An 18,461-nucleotide genomic window follows, 5' to 3' on the forward strand; every position below is an offset into this window, starting at 1 on the left:
AGAGCCTGTGAATCCAGGAAGCAGAAAGAGCTTGGATAAACTGGCGTCAAGTATGGAGTGTGGAAGGAAACAAAACCAGGCAAGGTACCTACCAACCCTGCACGTCACGGTCATGTGTGCTGAACACGCTCAGCTGACTCACCCTCACAACGGCCTCTCTGGGTCATGCGGTACCCGCTGTCGCAGTATTCACACCGGAAGGCCCCCACAGTATTGACACAGTGCCCCTCCCCACAGACGTCCGGCCTCAGGCATTCGTCAACATCTACGAGGAGCAGATGGCATTATTGAGTTTTGTGTTCCAAATATTATTTCAAACCTCTCCCATCTCCCACCTTAGCTCAAATACAATAACGAAGTAACTGATTTCTTTTCTTTTTTTTCTTTTTTTTTTTTTGAGATGGAGTTTCGCTCTTGTTGCCCAGGCTGGAGTGTAATGGCGCAACCTCGGCTCACTGCAACCTCCACCTCCCGGGTTCAAGCGATTCTCCTGCGCCAACCTCCTGAGTAGCTGGGATTACAGGCATGCGCCACCACACCTGGCTAATTCTGTATTTTGAGTAGAGACAGGGTTTCTCCATGTCGGTCAGGCTCGTCTCAAACTCCTGACCTCAGGTGATCCGCCCGCCTCAGCCTCCCAAAGTGCTGGGATTACAGGTGTGAGCCACCGTGCCTGGCCAGTAACTGATTTCTACTTTCCCTTTGATTTGTTTGACACACATCAAAATCATCCAGTTTTGATTCATGCAGGGTGGTCCAAAAGTAACATTTAATGTATCTTGTCTGTGCACATATTTGACACTCTTTCTTCAAAACTGTTAGGGGAAAGAAATCCATTTTTATATCACCAGGATCTAGCAGATTGCTATCATGATAAGTGTTTAATAAAAAATTCTGGGTTGTGTGGATAAGCACTGAACTGATAGCCTTAGGGGATCTAAAAACTCAGATCTAAGCATTTGTAATCAGGAAGAACAATGCCGTTACCTATACAATTAGTCCCCTCCTCACTGGCCATAAATCCTGCTGGGCAAATGCACAAGAAACTTCCCTCGGTGTTTTCACAGCGTCCCTGGGAGCAGAGGTGTTGGACCTGAGTACACTCATCAATATCTGTTAACAAAAATACATATAAAAAACATTAGTTCTGTGTAGCAAGAATTTAGTTTCCCTGTTCTGTAAAATACCATCATACTATTCCCTAAGTACCACCCAACCTTTATAACTGAGGACAACACCAAAAGGAGACATGATCTTTCTTGTCACGTGCTTGAAGGATTGTTACTGGAAGAGAGAAGCAGCCTACTGTGTGTCACTTCAAAGGCCAAAACTACAAAACCATGACAATGGTATTTCAAAGAGGCAGATTTCAGGTCAACACAGAAGGATTCTCCCGATAACGAGAGACGTCCAAGCAATGGAATTTGCTGTCAGCAGGGAGTCAGAAATGCCATGAAAGAGACTCTTGCTCCATGCATATGCGTGGAATTGGATTAGGTCATCTCTGTTGCCTTTCCAACTTAATATTCTAGGTTCTAAACGTGATACACACAATGTATGCAAATGACAGGGAAATAGCCATATTATGGAGCAGGTGGCTGTCTCCTTCCCCCTCCCACACACACACCCCAAACAGCAAAATTCACATATACTAAAGTAGTACTAATTAGTTATGTGCCTTTGTTGTTTCCCACTGGCCTTATAATTTAGTGCTGAATTTTCTTTTTCTTCAAAAAAAAGAGAAATTAAATTTAGAGTTACATTAAAATGATTTATTTAACTCTGTTGCATATCTTTCTGAGATACTTTTTTTTTTCCAAAAGGAGCATATATGAGATCCCTAAATTTCTAAATTGACTGACACCTTCAGGCCAACATATATGGATTTTCAATTTTAAAATCCCTTTAAAAAATCAAATCTTATGTACATAAATGAATGTAATTCTTTACTGCAGTATACATTAATGTTAATTTGTTTTTGCTAAATACATGTTTTTAGGTAGCTGTTTCTGGAATTCATATTTTCTTTACCTTATCCAAAAAGCTTTTGGAAATAATTTCACCTTTATGTAAATGTATTACATTTGGCGAGGTAAACAAATATTGAACAAAGAGGTAAGAGAATTCCAGTTGTTTAGCAAACCTTTTTTTGAGCTCCCTTAGCTAAGGGATAAACTTTCAAAAAATTAATCCAGTAACATTTTCCCAAAATGGTTAGGCTGGTTTAAGAAAAACAATGTTCTTAATGTGCAAATGTTTGATATTTAATAATTCAGTCAATCAAAATTGTCTCTTACCCACACATTTCCTTTGTTGTTCATTGAACTTGTAGCCCTCGTAGCATATACAGGTATATCTCACTGGCAGGTTAATGCAGTGTCCTGCTCCACAGATATCAGGATTCACAGTACATTCATTGATTTCTTTAAAAGTAAATAAAATAATGTGAAAAAAACCCCACAGAAATGAACAGATTTCACTGCTACTTGCAAAGCATTAATTTGCGTTTCCTGACTAATTAGCAAATTATTGCCAGCTCTGCATTTAGAAGACAAAGGTGACCTCTGACATCAAGTATAAATTCATGTGATTACTTTATAATAGATGAGTTAGTCCCATCCAAGGCCATCAATAGTTCCTAGTGAAACCATTTTTAAGATGAACTGGAGTAGAAACTCAGAAAAAGGCCATGTTGTAAGTTGTAAGAAAATCAATTATTAATAAAACAGCTTCCAAAATGGCCTATTAATGAGTTTCTATTCACTGTAGTTCATCTTAGATGATAGAGTTTGAATCACCAATAGAGAAGAGATTTCTTATCTATTGATAAGAAACACATTGTAACTTTCCATTCTTTAGCAGGCCATATTTGAGTTTCAACAAACACATCCAATTTCCTCCAAAATTTCTCATCAATCCCCCCAAAGACCTCCCACTTCCAAACAAAGAAAAAGTTCTTGGTGTATCTTACTCTTATTTGCCAATTTCAACGTGAACATATTTTATTTCTAGTGGTAAAGTAGAATCTTTACCCAAATCTTTTCTGTTAAATTCCTCCCTTACTCCCTTACTGAGCCCTGTGTAAGACTGGCTTCTTCTATATAGCATGTACAGATTAGCTCTGTTCAAGTCCTCAGTCTACTCTCAGTCTACTCACAGACACACACTACAGTGGAGGGAGGGTCTTAGGAGTCCATGGTTAGGTGGAGTCCATTAAAAAAAAAAAACCCCAAGGACTCAAAGGGGGCCTTCTGAGATTAATTACTCCCTTAAGATTTTCTGTTTCCAATGACCTTTGTAAGAAGGTATACTGGCCTACTGAAGGTGGCAGAGCTGATGGTTAGAAGCACTGGCTCGAGACAGTGCAGGCACAAATCCTGCTGCCCTTTACAGTTCTGCAGTATGTGGCAAGTGACCTCACCGTTTACGCCTCACTTTTCCATGTGTGTAAAATGGAAATAATCAGAGTTCCAACTTCAAAGTATAAGAATGAAAGATATACCCTAAATAATGCACGTAGCCAATACCTGGCACATTATATGTGCTCAGTAAAAGTTATCCATTATTACTGTTCATATTGAAGTCATTTAAGATTATATTTAAAAACCAATACATTTATACCAATACACCTTGTGCTATTATCTGTCATCATATAGTAAACAAGGCTCAGAAGAGAGGCTGGTATGAATGAGGCCAAGGGACCCTCTAAGGTAAACAGTTTGATGCCTCTGAGCATGACAACTTAAGAACACAGTTTTGTTAGAGAGGTCTGTAGTTTGAATGAGAAGAAAAGCAGGTGGGCTATTCTTGGTAATAACACACTGTCTACTCTGCAGCAAAAGGATGTGGAAAACAGTGCTTTAACAAAGGTTCACCATGGAAATGACCTAAATTGGGGTTGAGGTTGCTCTCCAAAACCAAAACCACATGCTTCATTTTTCATAAAGTATTCACTATGCTGTGACTTTAAGACTACTCATGCAAGTCATTTGAAAAAGGAAGCATATGAACTTCAGTATTTTACACAAAGTCACCTGGATGTATGAGAAATGTATGCACACCCCATGTATTTGCAAATTACTTATACCTTTTGTGACCCTAGTTATGTTAATTCACTTTCAAGAGAATACATTTGTTTACAGTCAGCAGATTATCAAATTATAGGAAGAATAATTCAAAAGGCTAAAAACATGGGTAATTAACATGATTACCTAAACTTAAGTGACTGGCAATAACACAAAACAATGACTTATACATACAGCATAGCAAATAATCATTAACCAAGATAGGAAAATGCTTATTTGTTAAAGAAAACACAGTGGGGCACAAATTACAACACAGAATATAATCTCCATTACACTACAATACACACAGAAAAGAACGTTGGAAGGAAGTAGATCCAAGTTTTATAGTTTTTAGGATTAGCATTTTCTTCATTTTTTTTTGTATTTTTCAAAATTTTTACAATAAGCATGTCTTGGCACTTTCATAATCCGAAAAGTCTTCCTTAAAAATATCATTTGCATGTACCTAAAATCTGAAGGTAAAAGGTAATCTTCACCAGGTTATACTCATAGATTTTCAGGTAAGAATTCTCTTCTGTTTATAGGAATTTTTTAGTGAAACATCATGAGATGCACACGACTCTATATTATACATCGAAGCTTCCTTTGCAAGTTACTGGTGTTTAGATTTCTTCTGCTTTTTTCCCTGTGGTTATTGACCTATCTTTATACTCATCTCTGCCATTTTCATAGAGCAGAAAGACATGTTGACCATAATTGCCAAAAAAAAAAAAAAAATTAGGAGGTGAATTAATATACTCAGGGCAAGGGTTCAGAACAAATTAAGTGGCTATAAATCTGGGGTTTTCATGAAAAGTTTGATGAGTAGTCACTAAGCCACTCCCACAACACCAATTTGGTGATTACCAAATATTTGTCATTTGGCAGGGACAGCCTTAGAATGGAACTTCTTTACATGCATGAACAAGTCTTCAAAAATATGTGATGCTTAATTAAAATGTGATATATTCCTATGCCACAAATTGCCAACATAGCTAAAGTGTTTCTTCTCAACTCAGCTCTGAGCTAGGACAAATAGTGAAGAATTATAACTCTTTAGTCTTAGGAATAAAATGAATAATAACAACCTTTCCTGCCAATTCAATATCTTAGATAGAAGCTAGGAGGTTGGAATTTGATAAAAAAATGTTTGTTGCTTTTTAGCTGATTACCTCATACATAAGTATACAGAGACGTGGCTTGCAAACGCTGAACCTGTCTGTCAGGATCACGTTACATGTAAGAAAATGTTAGGCTGACACCACTAGAGGGTACTAAGACATACATCAAAGGAAAGAGGGACACTTTCTGAAACATACTTGATTTCTACTTTGTCCCATTTTTACACAAGTGATTAATTAATGTAACTGTCATCAGTTTGACCTCAGAGATCCTCTCCATCCTTTGCCAGGCAGGATTCCACCCTTTTTTTTTTTTTTTTTTTTGAGACGGAGTCTTGCTCTGTCGCCCAGGCTGCAGTGTGGTGGTGCCATCTCGGCTCACTGCAAGCTCTGCCTCCCGGGTTCACGCCATTCTCCTGCCTCATGCCCGGCTAATTTTTTTGTATTTTTAGTAGAGATGGGGTTTCACCATGTTAACCAGGATGGTCTCCATCTCTTGACCTCGTGATCCACCCGCCTCGGCCTCCCAAAGTGCTGGGATTACAGGCATGAGCCAAAGATTCCACTCTCGTAGGCAGAGAGAAAACATCCATCACTCCTTCAAAACACCTCTGTCTGCTTTCTATTCACTACTCATCAAAAAGTTGAACATCAGAGGCCAAGTGTGGTGGCTCACGTCTGTAATCCCAACAATTTGGGAGGCCGAGGAGGGAGGATCACTTGAGGTGAGGTCAGGAGTTTGAGACTGGCCAGAACAACATGGTGAAACCCTGTCTTTACTAAAAATACTGTCTTTACTAAAAATTAACCACGTGTAATGGCGTGTGCCTGTAGTCCCAGCTATTTGGGAGGCTGAGGCAGGAGAATCACTTGAACCCTGAGTGACAGGGCGAGAATCTGTCTCAAAAAAAAAAAAAGTTGAATATCAGGTAAAAAAAATAAATTACTGGTGCTTACACTTTAAAACGTATAAAACATGTCTCTCCCGCATCTCCCCTGTGTTTTCTCTCCTTTTCTAATAGCTTTTCATTCCTGAGCACATAGACAGTACACAAGTCCTGAGAATGTTGTCTTAAAGAACAGGAAAAGTTTTCTGCATTTTCTGGTTTTTAGGGCAAAGACAAGATACTTTATATTTTTCCTAAGTGGTCACTTACACATCGGCATGCAAACCTTTTCCCACTGAGTAGATCAGTTCATGTAGAAGAATACGATTCTTTGATCAAACTGTGTCAATCCAAACTCTAGAAACTGGGCTCTAATACACCAGAGTCAAGTCTCACACAGACAGCACTCATTTCTTGTGTCAGGAGTATGTGGTGAATGAGAATGTCTTGTCTTTTTAGCATGCGTGGCTTTCTTGGCTCTGCAGAGAGAGCATCAAGGGAGTGCTCCCCACTGGACTCTCTCACATGTCCTTCATAATGCCACCTGGTTCACAGGACAGCCCTACTCTTCCCTACTATATATGTTCCTTGAAAATCTCGTCTTCTCCAGGTCAAGGACCTTATTCTGTTTCTTTTGCTGGAGTCCATCTAGAATATGGAAAAAGAGCCATGACAGAAAGCCAATGATGGAAAACCAAATACTCTATTTATACCAGCAACAAGGCCAATGGTAGATGTAACAGTGTGGTATCTTTATATTCTAAAATTAATTGAAACAGAAAGTTTTTAGCAAAATATGAAAATGACTATGCTGACTTTAGCTTTTTTCTTAAAGGAATGTGATTCCCTGAATGAATGAATGAATGAACGGAGTCTGGAAATATTAAAGCATGATGATTTCACATGGAAATAAAAGTTTACTTTCTATCAGCATAAAGAGTTTATTGAGGCAATAATGACACTGGTAATATGCTTGAGAGACATATATTTTTGGGTCAATTCTGAGTTCGGGAAAATATATGATAAGCAAATAGTTTTTTAAATATCTGGGCCATGGTAATTACAGAGGTTTCCACAAGGCAGTTAAGTCAGTCAAAGAATAATTTCTGGCCAGTCTGCAAGAGCCATGGAGAAAGTTTGGGAAGAGCCAGAGGAAGGCATCAAATGTTAACTCATGGAAAGGTTTACAAAAATGCCCTGGCTTTCTAACTGCCCCACAGTGAGCCTAGATTGTCCCACAACAATTGAAACAGACGTTTTCACTTTGCAAATATCTGCCAGAGAAATAAAGGTTTGATTTTTCCAACCTATCCTTTAGCTATTAAGACACTATGCTAAATCAAGAATTTATATGCTGAAACATATAATTCACTTGAAAACAGTATGCCAATAATGTTGCAAGCCACCAAGTCAGCTGTTAAGAGTGGAAAATATCACGCGTATTTCCTGCAGATATGTGGCTCACTTTATAATTATCACATGTCAAAGTGTGTTTGGCTAAATCTGAAAAAGCTACTTCCAATTTCACCATCGTAAAGATATAATCACTAAACAATGTGGAGCTGACGATATTTATTTTAGACTCTTAATGTATTATTCTATCCCTTTCTTCAACCATGGGAGAAACTAACAGTAACAAATAATATTTACCTCCTCTGTATTTTAGAGACAAAAACATTATTATGCAATATTCCTGAGAGAACTGATGAGACTGCCCCTAAAATCTGCATTTGGCCCCCATATGTAACCGACGGGAACATACACTTTTGATTTAAATTAAATTTGATACAGAACAGTCTTCTTGTGCTAATGCAGATCGCTGTGAAATAGTGCAGCTCTAAAGTTGCAAACCATTTCAATTCAAAGACTCTCTATCTATAATGTTCCCCCTATGGATTTTTTCAGAAATATTCTTGTGCTACAGAAAGTGGAAGTACCTGCAACTGTTGCATTAAAAAAAAAAAAAAAATCAGCATCACTTGTTTCCTGGAAGGATACATTCATGCTTCAAACATGTGACAGCAGATGTCAGCCCTGTATTTCTGCCAAACTCAAATTAAGCTTCTAACAAGTTGTGTTTTAAAACTTCCTATAGCAAGGCTACTTTCATTGTTTTTTTTAACCAGCTCTGCAGTTCAGCTGAAGCTGAGTAATGTCAATTCATTACCCTTCACACAGCTACATTTAAATGTTGAAACTGCATTTATCTAGCTAAACTTAACCTCTACAAAGCTAGTTTGAAAGACGTTTGTCCACTTAAGTCAGCCATGCCCATTCAAAACTAAAGTTTATCTTCACATTGAAAAAATGGAAATGCAGTATTTCCAAAGAACTAGTGAATTACAGTATGTCTTACTGCATTTTTTCTTTTTAACATTACGATAAACAATTAGAAGATCCCTGCTGTCCAAAACAGTGTATTATTTGCTTGCATGCTTTGCAGCACAAAGCAGTCTCTTATCAGTGTGCTTAATAAAGTGGGTAGATACGTACATGATCTCAGAATAGAGAATAACAATTTTAGTCATGGCCATCAAAAAAAAATCACTACAATTTTGTCACAGGATCCCTGGGGTATCACTTTGCCAGCCAGAACCTCTGTGACTAATGGCACCTTTGCAAAGTTTTGGTCACACCCACTGAGTTTGTTAGCAGGCTGTGCCTGGCCTGTGCTGCCAGCCCAGATCCCACACTTGCCAAGGGCAAGCCAGGTGTGGAGTGGTGAGGGGTATGTGAGTGAGTGAACATGGGGTCCAGCCACTACACACAGCCAGGCATGCCAGCTGCTGTGGCAGACTGGGCAGCTCCAGATGCCAGCACAGGTGTAGGCTTCATGTGAGGCTGTGGCTGGACCAGACATACTGGCAGTAACTTCTGCTGCAGGCACCAGTGTCTGGAGATGGCAGACATAGTGCTGCCTGAAAGCTCAGAGACACCAGAAACCACACAGCACCAAAGAGGCTGTTACAGCTCTGGCTTGGGGAGCCCCTAGGTTTGGGCTCCCCAAAGGGACGCAGCTCTTCTCCCTTTCTCAGCACCCCCAACATGGTGATCAGGGGGGCATGTTTCAGCCCTGTTTGTGTCATAGCTCTTTCACTACCACCATTCAGTGGGTTCTGAGTTCTTGTCCCACATCCAGGAAGAATGAGGTACAAAGACAACTAGAGGGTGAGCAAGGTGGAGAGGAGCTTCATTGAGTGACATGACAGCTCTCAGGAGACCCATAGTGGGTAGCTCCTTTCTGCAGGCAGGTCATCCCGAAAAGTTGTGGAGACCCGAAGTGGGTAGCTCCTTCTCACAGTTGGTAGTCCTGACATCTGTGTGAGTCTGGCTGAGTCCAGGGTTTTTATGGGCTCAGAATGAAGCAAGTGTGTGCTGATTGGTACATGAGTAGTCATGGCAGGCCTAGAAAAACACCATCCGGTTGGCCAAACTGTTATCAATGAAGTCTTCACCCTGGACCATAGACTACACCTGGAACTGGCAGCCTGAGCCCCAGGCTTCAGGCCATTCCTGGCTTGAAGGTGGGGTTTCACTGGGGACTCACCCCTTTCCACCCAGGAACCTGTCTGCCTCCCTCCATTAACATGTTGTCCACACACCTAGGCTGTTCATGCTGAGGGGCACCTGTAAGCCCACACTGAGCCACCCTCAGCTTCCCCTCAGTCTCCCTTCCATGCTCATTGGTGCCCAATGTCCAGAGGGGGCCGAGGCGGCACGGGGCTGGTGTGTCAGCGCTGCCCCAAGCACATGCATACCCAGCTGGGTTGCAACAGCACTTGGGTTTGGCCACAACTTTGCTCCACCCTGGAGCAGGCGCTGGCAGCAGGGAGAGGCCAAGGAGTGAGAGCAGGCATTTCTGAGCTTGTGGGGGAAGTGGGGCTTCCTGGCCCCTGAGAGCGCAGGGATGTCTGGATCTTGAGCTGTGGCTAGGTGACTGCAGCTGCACCCTGAAGAGCGAGGCTCCTGGCCTACTGACTCACTAAGTGGCCAAAAGCTTAACATATGAGAACATTTCTATTAGAAAGGAATCATAACATGTTTCTGAGGAGGGAATATTCTAAAGGAGGCTCCAAACGCTTCCACTTAGCTCCTATAACACACTGCCAAACTTCATCCTGCAGTGGCATCACAAATTCAGTTACAGTTGATGATGGTGCCCCTTAGTGACATTTTTTTCTGACTCTAAAAATAAACTGTTGAGTTTATAAAATATGGAAAATAAAAAAATCTAAAATAAAACACTTAAATCTCTCAGTTCCCACTACAAAAAATAACCACTGCTAACATCTAATGTATTTTCTCCCAGCATTTTCTCAGTGTATATATGTCTTTAAAAAAAACTGGTATAATACTCTATGTCATTCATTTTCTTATACTTCATCTTAAATTTAGCAATATTGTATGACTACTTCCTGCTATACTTCAATAAAAATTCTTCAAAAATACTATATTTGGTGGCAACATAATGTTCCAATGTATAGATGTAACATAATTATCTATTTCCCTGTAGTTGAATGTTCAGTGATTTCTATTTATTCTGTATTATACATTGTCTTTGATAGGCAACCACTCATATAAACTACTACCCACAGCCTCTGGGAACATTATTTCCTTAGACAAGATGTCTTAAAATAGAATTACTAGGTCAGAAGTTCTGAATATTCCTAAAGTTTTTTATACATATCGCCAGTTTGTGCTTTATACTCTGATGGTTAATGTCATGAGTCAACTGGACTGGGCTAAGGGATATCCAGATAGCTGATTACGTATTTCCGGGTGTGTCTGTGCTCTGATGGTTAATGTCATGAGTCAACTGGACTGGGCTAAGGGATACCCAGATAGCTGATTACATATTTCCGGGTGTGTCTGTGAGGGTGTTTCTGGAAGAAAATGGCCTTTGAATGGTTAGACTGTGTAAAGATCACCCTCAGCAGCATGGGTGGGTATCCTATCTGTTGGGGGCGGGCCCAAACACAACCAAAAGGCTGAGGAAGGCAATTTGCTCTGCTCCAGCTGGGACATCCATCTTCTCCTGCCCTCAGACACTGGCGTGCCCAGTATCCAGGCCTTCAGACTCAGACTGGGACTTATGCTACCAACTCCCCTGCTTCTCAAGCCTTTGGGTTTGCACTGGAACCACAACACCAGCTTTCCTTGGCCTGGAATTTCTCAGCCTTCAGAATGGTGTGAGCCAATCCCTCACAATAAAGCTCTTTCTATATACCTGGATATATCCTGTTGGTTCCGTCTCTCTGGAAAATCCCAACACATACTCCCTTCAGCAATGTGAGAGAGTCTCAATCTCACCCTGATAAAAATAGTTTGATTAGGTTTTACATACTAATTTGATAGGAATAAGATATTACCGTAGGTTAGCTTGCCTTTCTTTGATTACCAGGAAAGTTGAAATTTTCTGTTACATGCTTCTTGGTATTGTTTTTTCCTACAAATTATCTGATTGTATTATTTTTCCATTTCTCTATTGTTAGTATTTTTCCTATTGATTTATCAGCACTTGATACACATTAAGGATATGGACATTTATAATTTTTCATTTGTTTCAAAATATAAAACATTTTTATACTATTTCACCCATGATTACAATAATGTTTATTATACAGAACTTTGAAAATAAAAATATATTGAAGAACATAATTATCCGTGATCCTGTATTGACTGGTGAGAACTGAACACTGATGCATTTTCTTTCTTTTTTCTGTGTTTGTAGAAATTTTAAAAGTAAAATTGTAATCATTACATTGTATTTTTTCTTTTTTCTTTTTTTTTTTTGAGATGGAGTCTCGCTCTGTTGCCCAGGCTGGAGTGCAGAGGCGCAATCTCGGCTCACTGCAAGCTCCGCCTCCCAGATTCACACCATTCTCCTGCCTCAGCCTCCGAGTAGCTGGGACTATAGGCGTCTGCCACCATGCCCGGCTAATTTTTTTGTATTTTTAGTAGAGACGGGGTTTCACTGTGTTAGCCAGGATGTTCTCAATCTCCTGACCCAGTGATCTGCCCACACTGACTTCCCAAAGCGCTGGGATTACAGGCGTGAACCACCATGCCTGGCCGTTTTTTCTAGACAGTCTTACTCTGTCAACAGGCTGGAATGCAGTGGTGTGATCTTGGCTCACTGCAATCTCTGCCTCCTGGGTTCAAGTGATTCCCCTGCCTCAGCCTTCCAAGTAGCTGAGACTACAGGTGTGCATCACCAAGTCTGGCTAATGTTTTGTATTTTTAGTAGAGACAGGGTTCCACCATGTTGGCCAGGATGATCTTGACCTCTTGACCTCGTGATCCGCTCGTGGCCTGCCTCAGCCTCCCAAAGTGCTGGGATTACCGGCATGAGCCACTGCACCCAGCCTGTATTCTGTATTTATTAACAAAGATTATGCCATATTTCCTCATGATATTAACTACTCTTTTCAAACATTATTTTAATACTACGTGATATTCCGTTTCATATGTACTATAATTTATTTACACATACTCCTCTTTTTTACCTGTATTTAGATGATTTCCAAATATTTGCTCTTATGGCTAACCCTGCCATGAGCAAGCTTATACAACTGATACTACATTTAAAATGAAGCTCAGCCCCACGTCTCCTCCATGTGATGTATAACGTAAAAATACTGCACCAACCTGTCACTTGAGTAGGCGCAATCACTTGGCTGGCACTAGACGTAGAAGCTTCAGGAGCTACTTCAACAGGCACAGGAGGTGATGTTTTTTCAATCACTACTATATGAGAAAGTAGATAATAAAAAGAAAATTAAAGCCTGTTAATGTGCATTGAGATCCCATTTCAAAATGCAAGGATAATTTAGTCTAGCAATATATCACAGCATTTCTCAGATATGAAGAACTGTTCTATGTCCTAAGGCTCATGGTATTAATCTATAGCTCTGGGTTCAACATTTAGCAAGAATATCTGAGAGTGATGCAGAAGCCAAGAAAAATGATCGTTCATCAAATGATAACCTTCGATAACATTTGAATAGAATATACCACTCCGGATCACAGAAAACAGTAAAAAAAACTCTTATCTTTACCACCGCAATACTTACAATGTTGTAATTATGCTAACATTATATAAGTATATTACTATACTTAACACTGAACTTCAGTTATGAAGCCTAGTAATTTACTAAACAAAATCAAAGACAAAAATTTCCCGTCTTACATTTTTATTCAGAATACTCTGACAAACAGCACAGATCAACACAGGCTACCTGGAAACTGTGGATGCAGATGAATAGTTGAAATGCCTGGAGACAGCTGGGGTTGACCAGGCTCAAGTTTGGTTTTCTCTTGATCCAATGAAGGTATTTCCTGGATGGTTGTATTTTAAAAGAGAGTAAGAAAAAAAAAAAGAATTGAAAGTGGAAATTATTTTTAGTTTCCCACATCTATTTTTATTTAATTAATTATATTCTTAGAAAGGTAAAGAAGTATCATAGGACCTTACATGTATAATTGTGTGAAATTACAAAAAAAAAAAAAAAAAAAAAAAAACCACTGATGTGATGCTACTACGGGAAGCCCTAAACTTTTCCCAGTGGTGCTGATCCATGCACATATCCTCAGCCATTTCCCTGAGGCCCAAAGTCTGACCTTGTAAGCAAATGTCTTGGCCCAGGGGTCCATATTTGGTCTGCAATAGGGCAAAACTAACCCCCAAAGAGGACTAAACCTTTGCCTCATTCACATGTGGCTCTGTCCCACTGAGATGACCAGCCACAGTTTGCAGATTAAATAATGGATATAGCAGATGTGTCGTAACAAAGAACACATGGTAAGTTAAAATATTTTAAACCAGTCAGTCACTACGGCCTCCTTTAACCTCACATCTGATAACTTTACAACTCCAGTTCTCTGAACAGTGGTAGCCAGGCAGAGCAACAGAAATCTGCTGGCTTGGAGAAGGATTTGGGGCTTTATCACACATTTTGGTGCCCAAGCTTGTCCCCTGGACCTCAAGCAAAGAAGCAGTCCATCATCCACAGCTCAGCTTCCAGTTATAACTGTGCAGGGCTCATGCCAACTGAACAATCAGCCTAGTTAAGGACCTGAGACTTCACTCACACCAGATGGGACCAGAGAGCTCGTATCATCACTACATTCAAGTATTCATCGAGTTACTTGGTTCTGTCCTCTTCCAGAAAGCTTACTCCTCTGGCCTCTGTTAACCTCTTACCCTCTTCTCCTGGTTTCAAGTATCACCTCTTTTCTGCTTTTTCTAAGATAGTCTGCCTGAATATCTCATCACAAATCCAACTTTGCAAGCATAAATGCTTACCGAGTAAGTCCATTTAGGTATCCTACAGATACCTCCAGCCCCCCTTCCAAAACTGTCCAGGCTCTCATACCAACTTCATTTCTGCCAAAGCCACAGTCCTTAATCTGTCCCATCCAGGTTTAAAGTCACTTTTTAGTCCTCTCTCTTTCATTCTTTATTGAAAGCCCCATCCATTGATACTTTTTTTCTTATAGTTGTTCACCCTTTTTCATATCCATAGACCCTACCTCCCTAGGCTGGACTCACTCTCATTTTCAGTTTATTGTAATAATCTAACTGGCTTCCTCTTTCTTCTTAACTTGAGCAGTCCTACCAAATCCACCTCCTACAAATATTGAGCACTTAGCAGTTTTTCCCACATTTCCTCTGTCTTCTTAAGAATATAGACTAGCTTTCTATTACTTACTAGAGATGACCTCAACCAGTCTCAATTACACCCCATTCCCTGCAGCCATGGCCAGTGCCAACAAGGAACAGACCAGGATCAGGTGTTAATCCACTCCTGCAGTTTACAGACAGAATTTTTCCCATCACCGTGAGGCAGCAGACTTCCTACTCTACACCACTTCTACGTTTAACAAATAGGATCCAGTCGAGACTCAGGGTATTTCCCCACTGATTTACAACGGCAGTTTGGTACTCTAGCTTTCCAAAGCAGTCCCTAATTCTGTTTCTGACCAAGTCTTTCATGAGCCTGGCTGTCCCCTCCACCACACCTTTGCACATCTCTGGGCATCCTCTCTTTTCTTCATCCATCACATAACATCATGAGACTTTTGTAAGTACCAAGACAACAAAGGCTATGATTGCATTTTTTGTACTATCTCCTCCCCAAATAAAATGCAGTAAAAGTATACAAGACAATTTTTTAGGATCTCTTTTAGATTTTTAATGAAAGTTATAAAATTCAACCATAAAGACAGAAGAACTGAGTTATGATGAGACTGCCAGGCTGCTGGCTGGCCCACCTACAAACTAAATAATTACTTCCATATATCAACCAGAACTAAATTCAAAATCAACAAAATTGCAAACTATTCTCTGTGACTGATCTTTAGAGATGCTAAGAGTTTCAAAAGTACACATAAAGTATGCATATCTGTTATACTTTTTTTGGGCTCAAAATACTATAACCTCTTTCTGGACGAGTGCTATCACTCCAAAATCATCAGTCTCTTTTTCTTGATTATTTTAGCACTTACGTTACAACATTTATGTTATTCTATCCCATAATTATAAGATAAAGATTTAGAATACTATTTAAAATAATTTATGTATGCATTGCCTCATCTAAATTCTAACAATGCATTCTTGTCAGTTTAAAGAATGGTACATAAATGTATAAATATTTAATAATTACCTAATTTTCATGTAATTATTATGGAGAAGGAGATTAAAAAGAAAATTAAAGCCTGTTATGTGCATTGAGATCCCATTTCAAAATGCAATGATAATTTAGTCTAGCAATATATCATAGTAGTTCTCCGACATAAAGTTCATTCATTTAATGAAAATGAATGTTTTCATTAAATAAAGAAAGCCAGATTCAGAGAAGGAACAATATTACATAAACAGAACTTAGATCCGGTAAATGTTTACATTTGCTACTAAAATGTCTCACAATTCATAGCCCCATTCTATGCCCAAAAGCCAACAGACTGACTTTTCAAAAAGCAACATTCTAGTATTTGATTGTAACTTTTAAGTGTCAGTTCTGTTCTTATTCAACTCAATTCAAATATGTATGTTAAATTTTAGTTGAATTAAGAAGTACCTCACTAACTATTTATGTGCTCTAAGAATACAGGCTTATCTAAGCATGTCACAGCCTTTCTTTCACAGATGGTCCAGGCCATCAGGTGACACTGAATTCTACTTATGCCCTTGATTCTCATTAGTTCCTCATTTTCTTCTCACTAGAATTGAAGCTTCATTAAAGTAGAGAGTTTTGTCCTATTTGTTCTCTATTGCTTTCCTAACACTGAGAATAGTCCCAGTCTATAACAACGGCTCAATAAATGTTTTTGAATAACTAAATGCTACACTAACTTAAACCAAATGATGCATATTATTAGAGATGTTACTAAATTTAAGTCTAAAAAATCCATACATATTCTAAGAGAAAATCATTTGGAGGGTTGAAAACAAAAAGACTTGTCAACAATGAATAAATTACCTTCTCAGGGGGTGCAGTTGCCACTAAAACCAGAAAAGAAAAACGGTATTAGTATCACTTAAGACAATTCAGTCTTAAAAATATTTCAATTTTTAAAAAGCAATAGAAGTCCAGTATCTCTGCAAAAGGATTAAGAATCAAACTACAGCAAATGCAGAATTAGGATCACCTGCCATTTTAGGGAATTTTACACAAGACTAACAGAGAACCCTCAGTGCTGTTACTCCTCAGCTACCGGAGCACATGGAGACGTGAATAAGTCTTTCAAACTCTTTCAAAATCAAAATTAAATGAAAAAGCTGAAGAAGGCAAAACTTTCCGGTACATCATTTTATGCCTTATCTCAATTATGTGGAACTTTCCATATGTTAGAAAACAAACGTTTTCATTAATTGGTTAAAGGCTTATCCTTATGGTATATAATGTTTGCAATGCTTTCTGGTGTCAATGTTAAAAACGAATGTCACTTATTTCAATAAGAGACATGAGAATACGTGCTGCATTCTTGATGTATTCCAATCTTTAATGAAGCCCGTGAATATTTTCAGAAAGATATGCTAACTAAATTACAAAAAAGAATTTCACAAGCCAGGAAGGGCCAATTAGAGATTAGCATCAATATACTGAACAAATTATACATTACACAATCATAAAGGTTATTGTGAGGCTGTTGGTGATGCCTTTGTATTTTTAAAGGCTTGCTTTTCATTAATCAGTCCTTCATATTAGTTCTAAAGCCCTGGATCAACATTCACCAGGATTTTTCTCATAAGTCAATCAATGTCTCCACAAACATTAGTTTACAGGTTGGGTAGGAGCATTAACTCCTGAAAGCAATCACGGTACCAGACAAATTAAAATCATTGCTGCAATATTCTTGGGGTTGGAGAAAGTCAACTAATCTTTTATTCTGCCTAACCCACCACCAAGAAGGTCTTGAGGCAAAATCTGGAACTACGGCCCATTTCCTCCTGTCTGTGCAAACAATGAACAGTTGCAAACATCTGGCCATGACACTAACTGTCTAGGGGCAAACTGATTAATACTGCTGATTCCAGCTTAGGTTCTGTCTGTTCTGCCTTACCAAGGAAGAAATGCAGTGAGTGAAAGCATAGACTCAAATAGGCCAGAACACACAAACGTTCAGAGCTCAGAAAAAAAGCCTGCCTTACCAAGAAGAAGGCTGTGGCAAGCTCCCAACACAACACTAGCCTGGGCACTCTATCTCCTCAACAGCACCCAAAAATGGCCCCCTGAATTCTGACCTAAGAATCAACTGCGAAAAGCCAACAGGAGCTTTATTAGAGACAATATGTCTATTCCATACAAATCTAAACGGTGTGTTCCTTCTGAGGTGAACATTTTTTTAAGCAAGATATGTGAAGTATCAGATATTGCTGGTTTATATAAAGAGACAGGGATGACCCCACATCCTGAATGCCAAAGAGAGAGAGTCAAAGTCCATTGTCTCTAGACTCCCTCTCAAGTAGAAGGCCTTCAACTCTTTCCTTGGGAAAAGGTGCTCCGTGGTCACAGGTCCCATTACATATTCTCTATATGACATCTGAAAAGTCATGTCCCCTCTCTAGGTCTCAGGTTCCTCAGAGGGTAAATGGAAGAACCACACTAGGTGGTCACCAGATCTCTTCAACTTACAATTTCTTAGCTTCCTTCATTTCACCCTCCATGATCCCTGACTGCCCATTAGACTTTAATGCTTTAACTTTTTGAAAGTCTGTGGATTCCACTTCACAAATAAATATTTGTTAAATGACCTTCTAGACAAGAAATGAATTAGGGCTATTCCCTGAAGGATCTAGATCACTCTCCAGGAATAAATGCCAAGATAAAGTAGCCCCCAAACAGCAGGACGACATTCTGAAATTACCATGGAATATTGTTATCTAC

At 39.4% G+C, this 18,461-nt stretch overlaps 1 protein-coding gene across 10 annotated transcripts in view; it reads right to left on the bottom strand.

The window, feature by feature from the left end:
* The window catches only part of LTBP1 (latent transforming growth factor beta binding protein 1), a 479,251-nt gene that overhangs the window by 130,064 nt on the left and 330,726 nt on the right, over positions 1-18,461 (bottom strand). For 9 of the 10 annotated variants that reach the window (XM_033176072.1, XM_033176071.1, XM_033176069.1 and 6 more), the window contains 6 exons: positions 16,554-16,576; positions 13,311-13,410; positions 12,721-12,819; positions 2,298-2,423; positions 988-1,113; positions 143-265 (listed from right to left, as the gene is read on the bottom strand). In XM_033176072.1, the coding sequence (XP_033031963.1) occupies positions 143-265; positions 988-1,113; positions 2,298-2,423; positions 12,721-12,819; positions 13,311-13,410; positions 16,554-16,576 (597 nt within the window). The remainder of the gene's footprint in view (positions 1-142; positions 266-987; positions 1,114-2,297; positions 2,424-12,720; positions 12,820-13,310; positions 13,411-16,553; positions 16,577-18,461) is intronic. The other variant, XM_033176068.1, reaches the window with a different exon arrangement.

Source organism: Trachypithecus francoisi, unplaced genomic scaffold (assembly GCF_009764315.1).
Source record: "Trachypithecus francoisi isolate TF-2019V2 unplaced genomic scaffold, Tfra_2.0 Lachesis_group17, whole genome shotgun sequence".
In the NCBI taxonomy this organism is placed as follows: Eukaryota; Metazoa; Chordata; class Mammalia; order Primates; family Cercopithecidae; genus Trachypithecus; species Trachypithecus francoisi.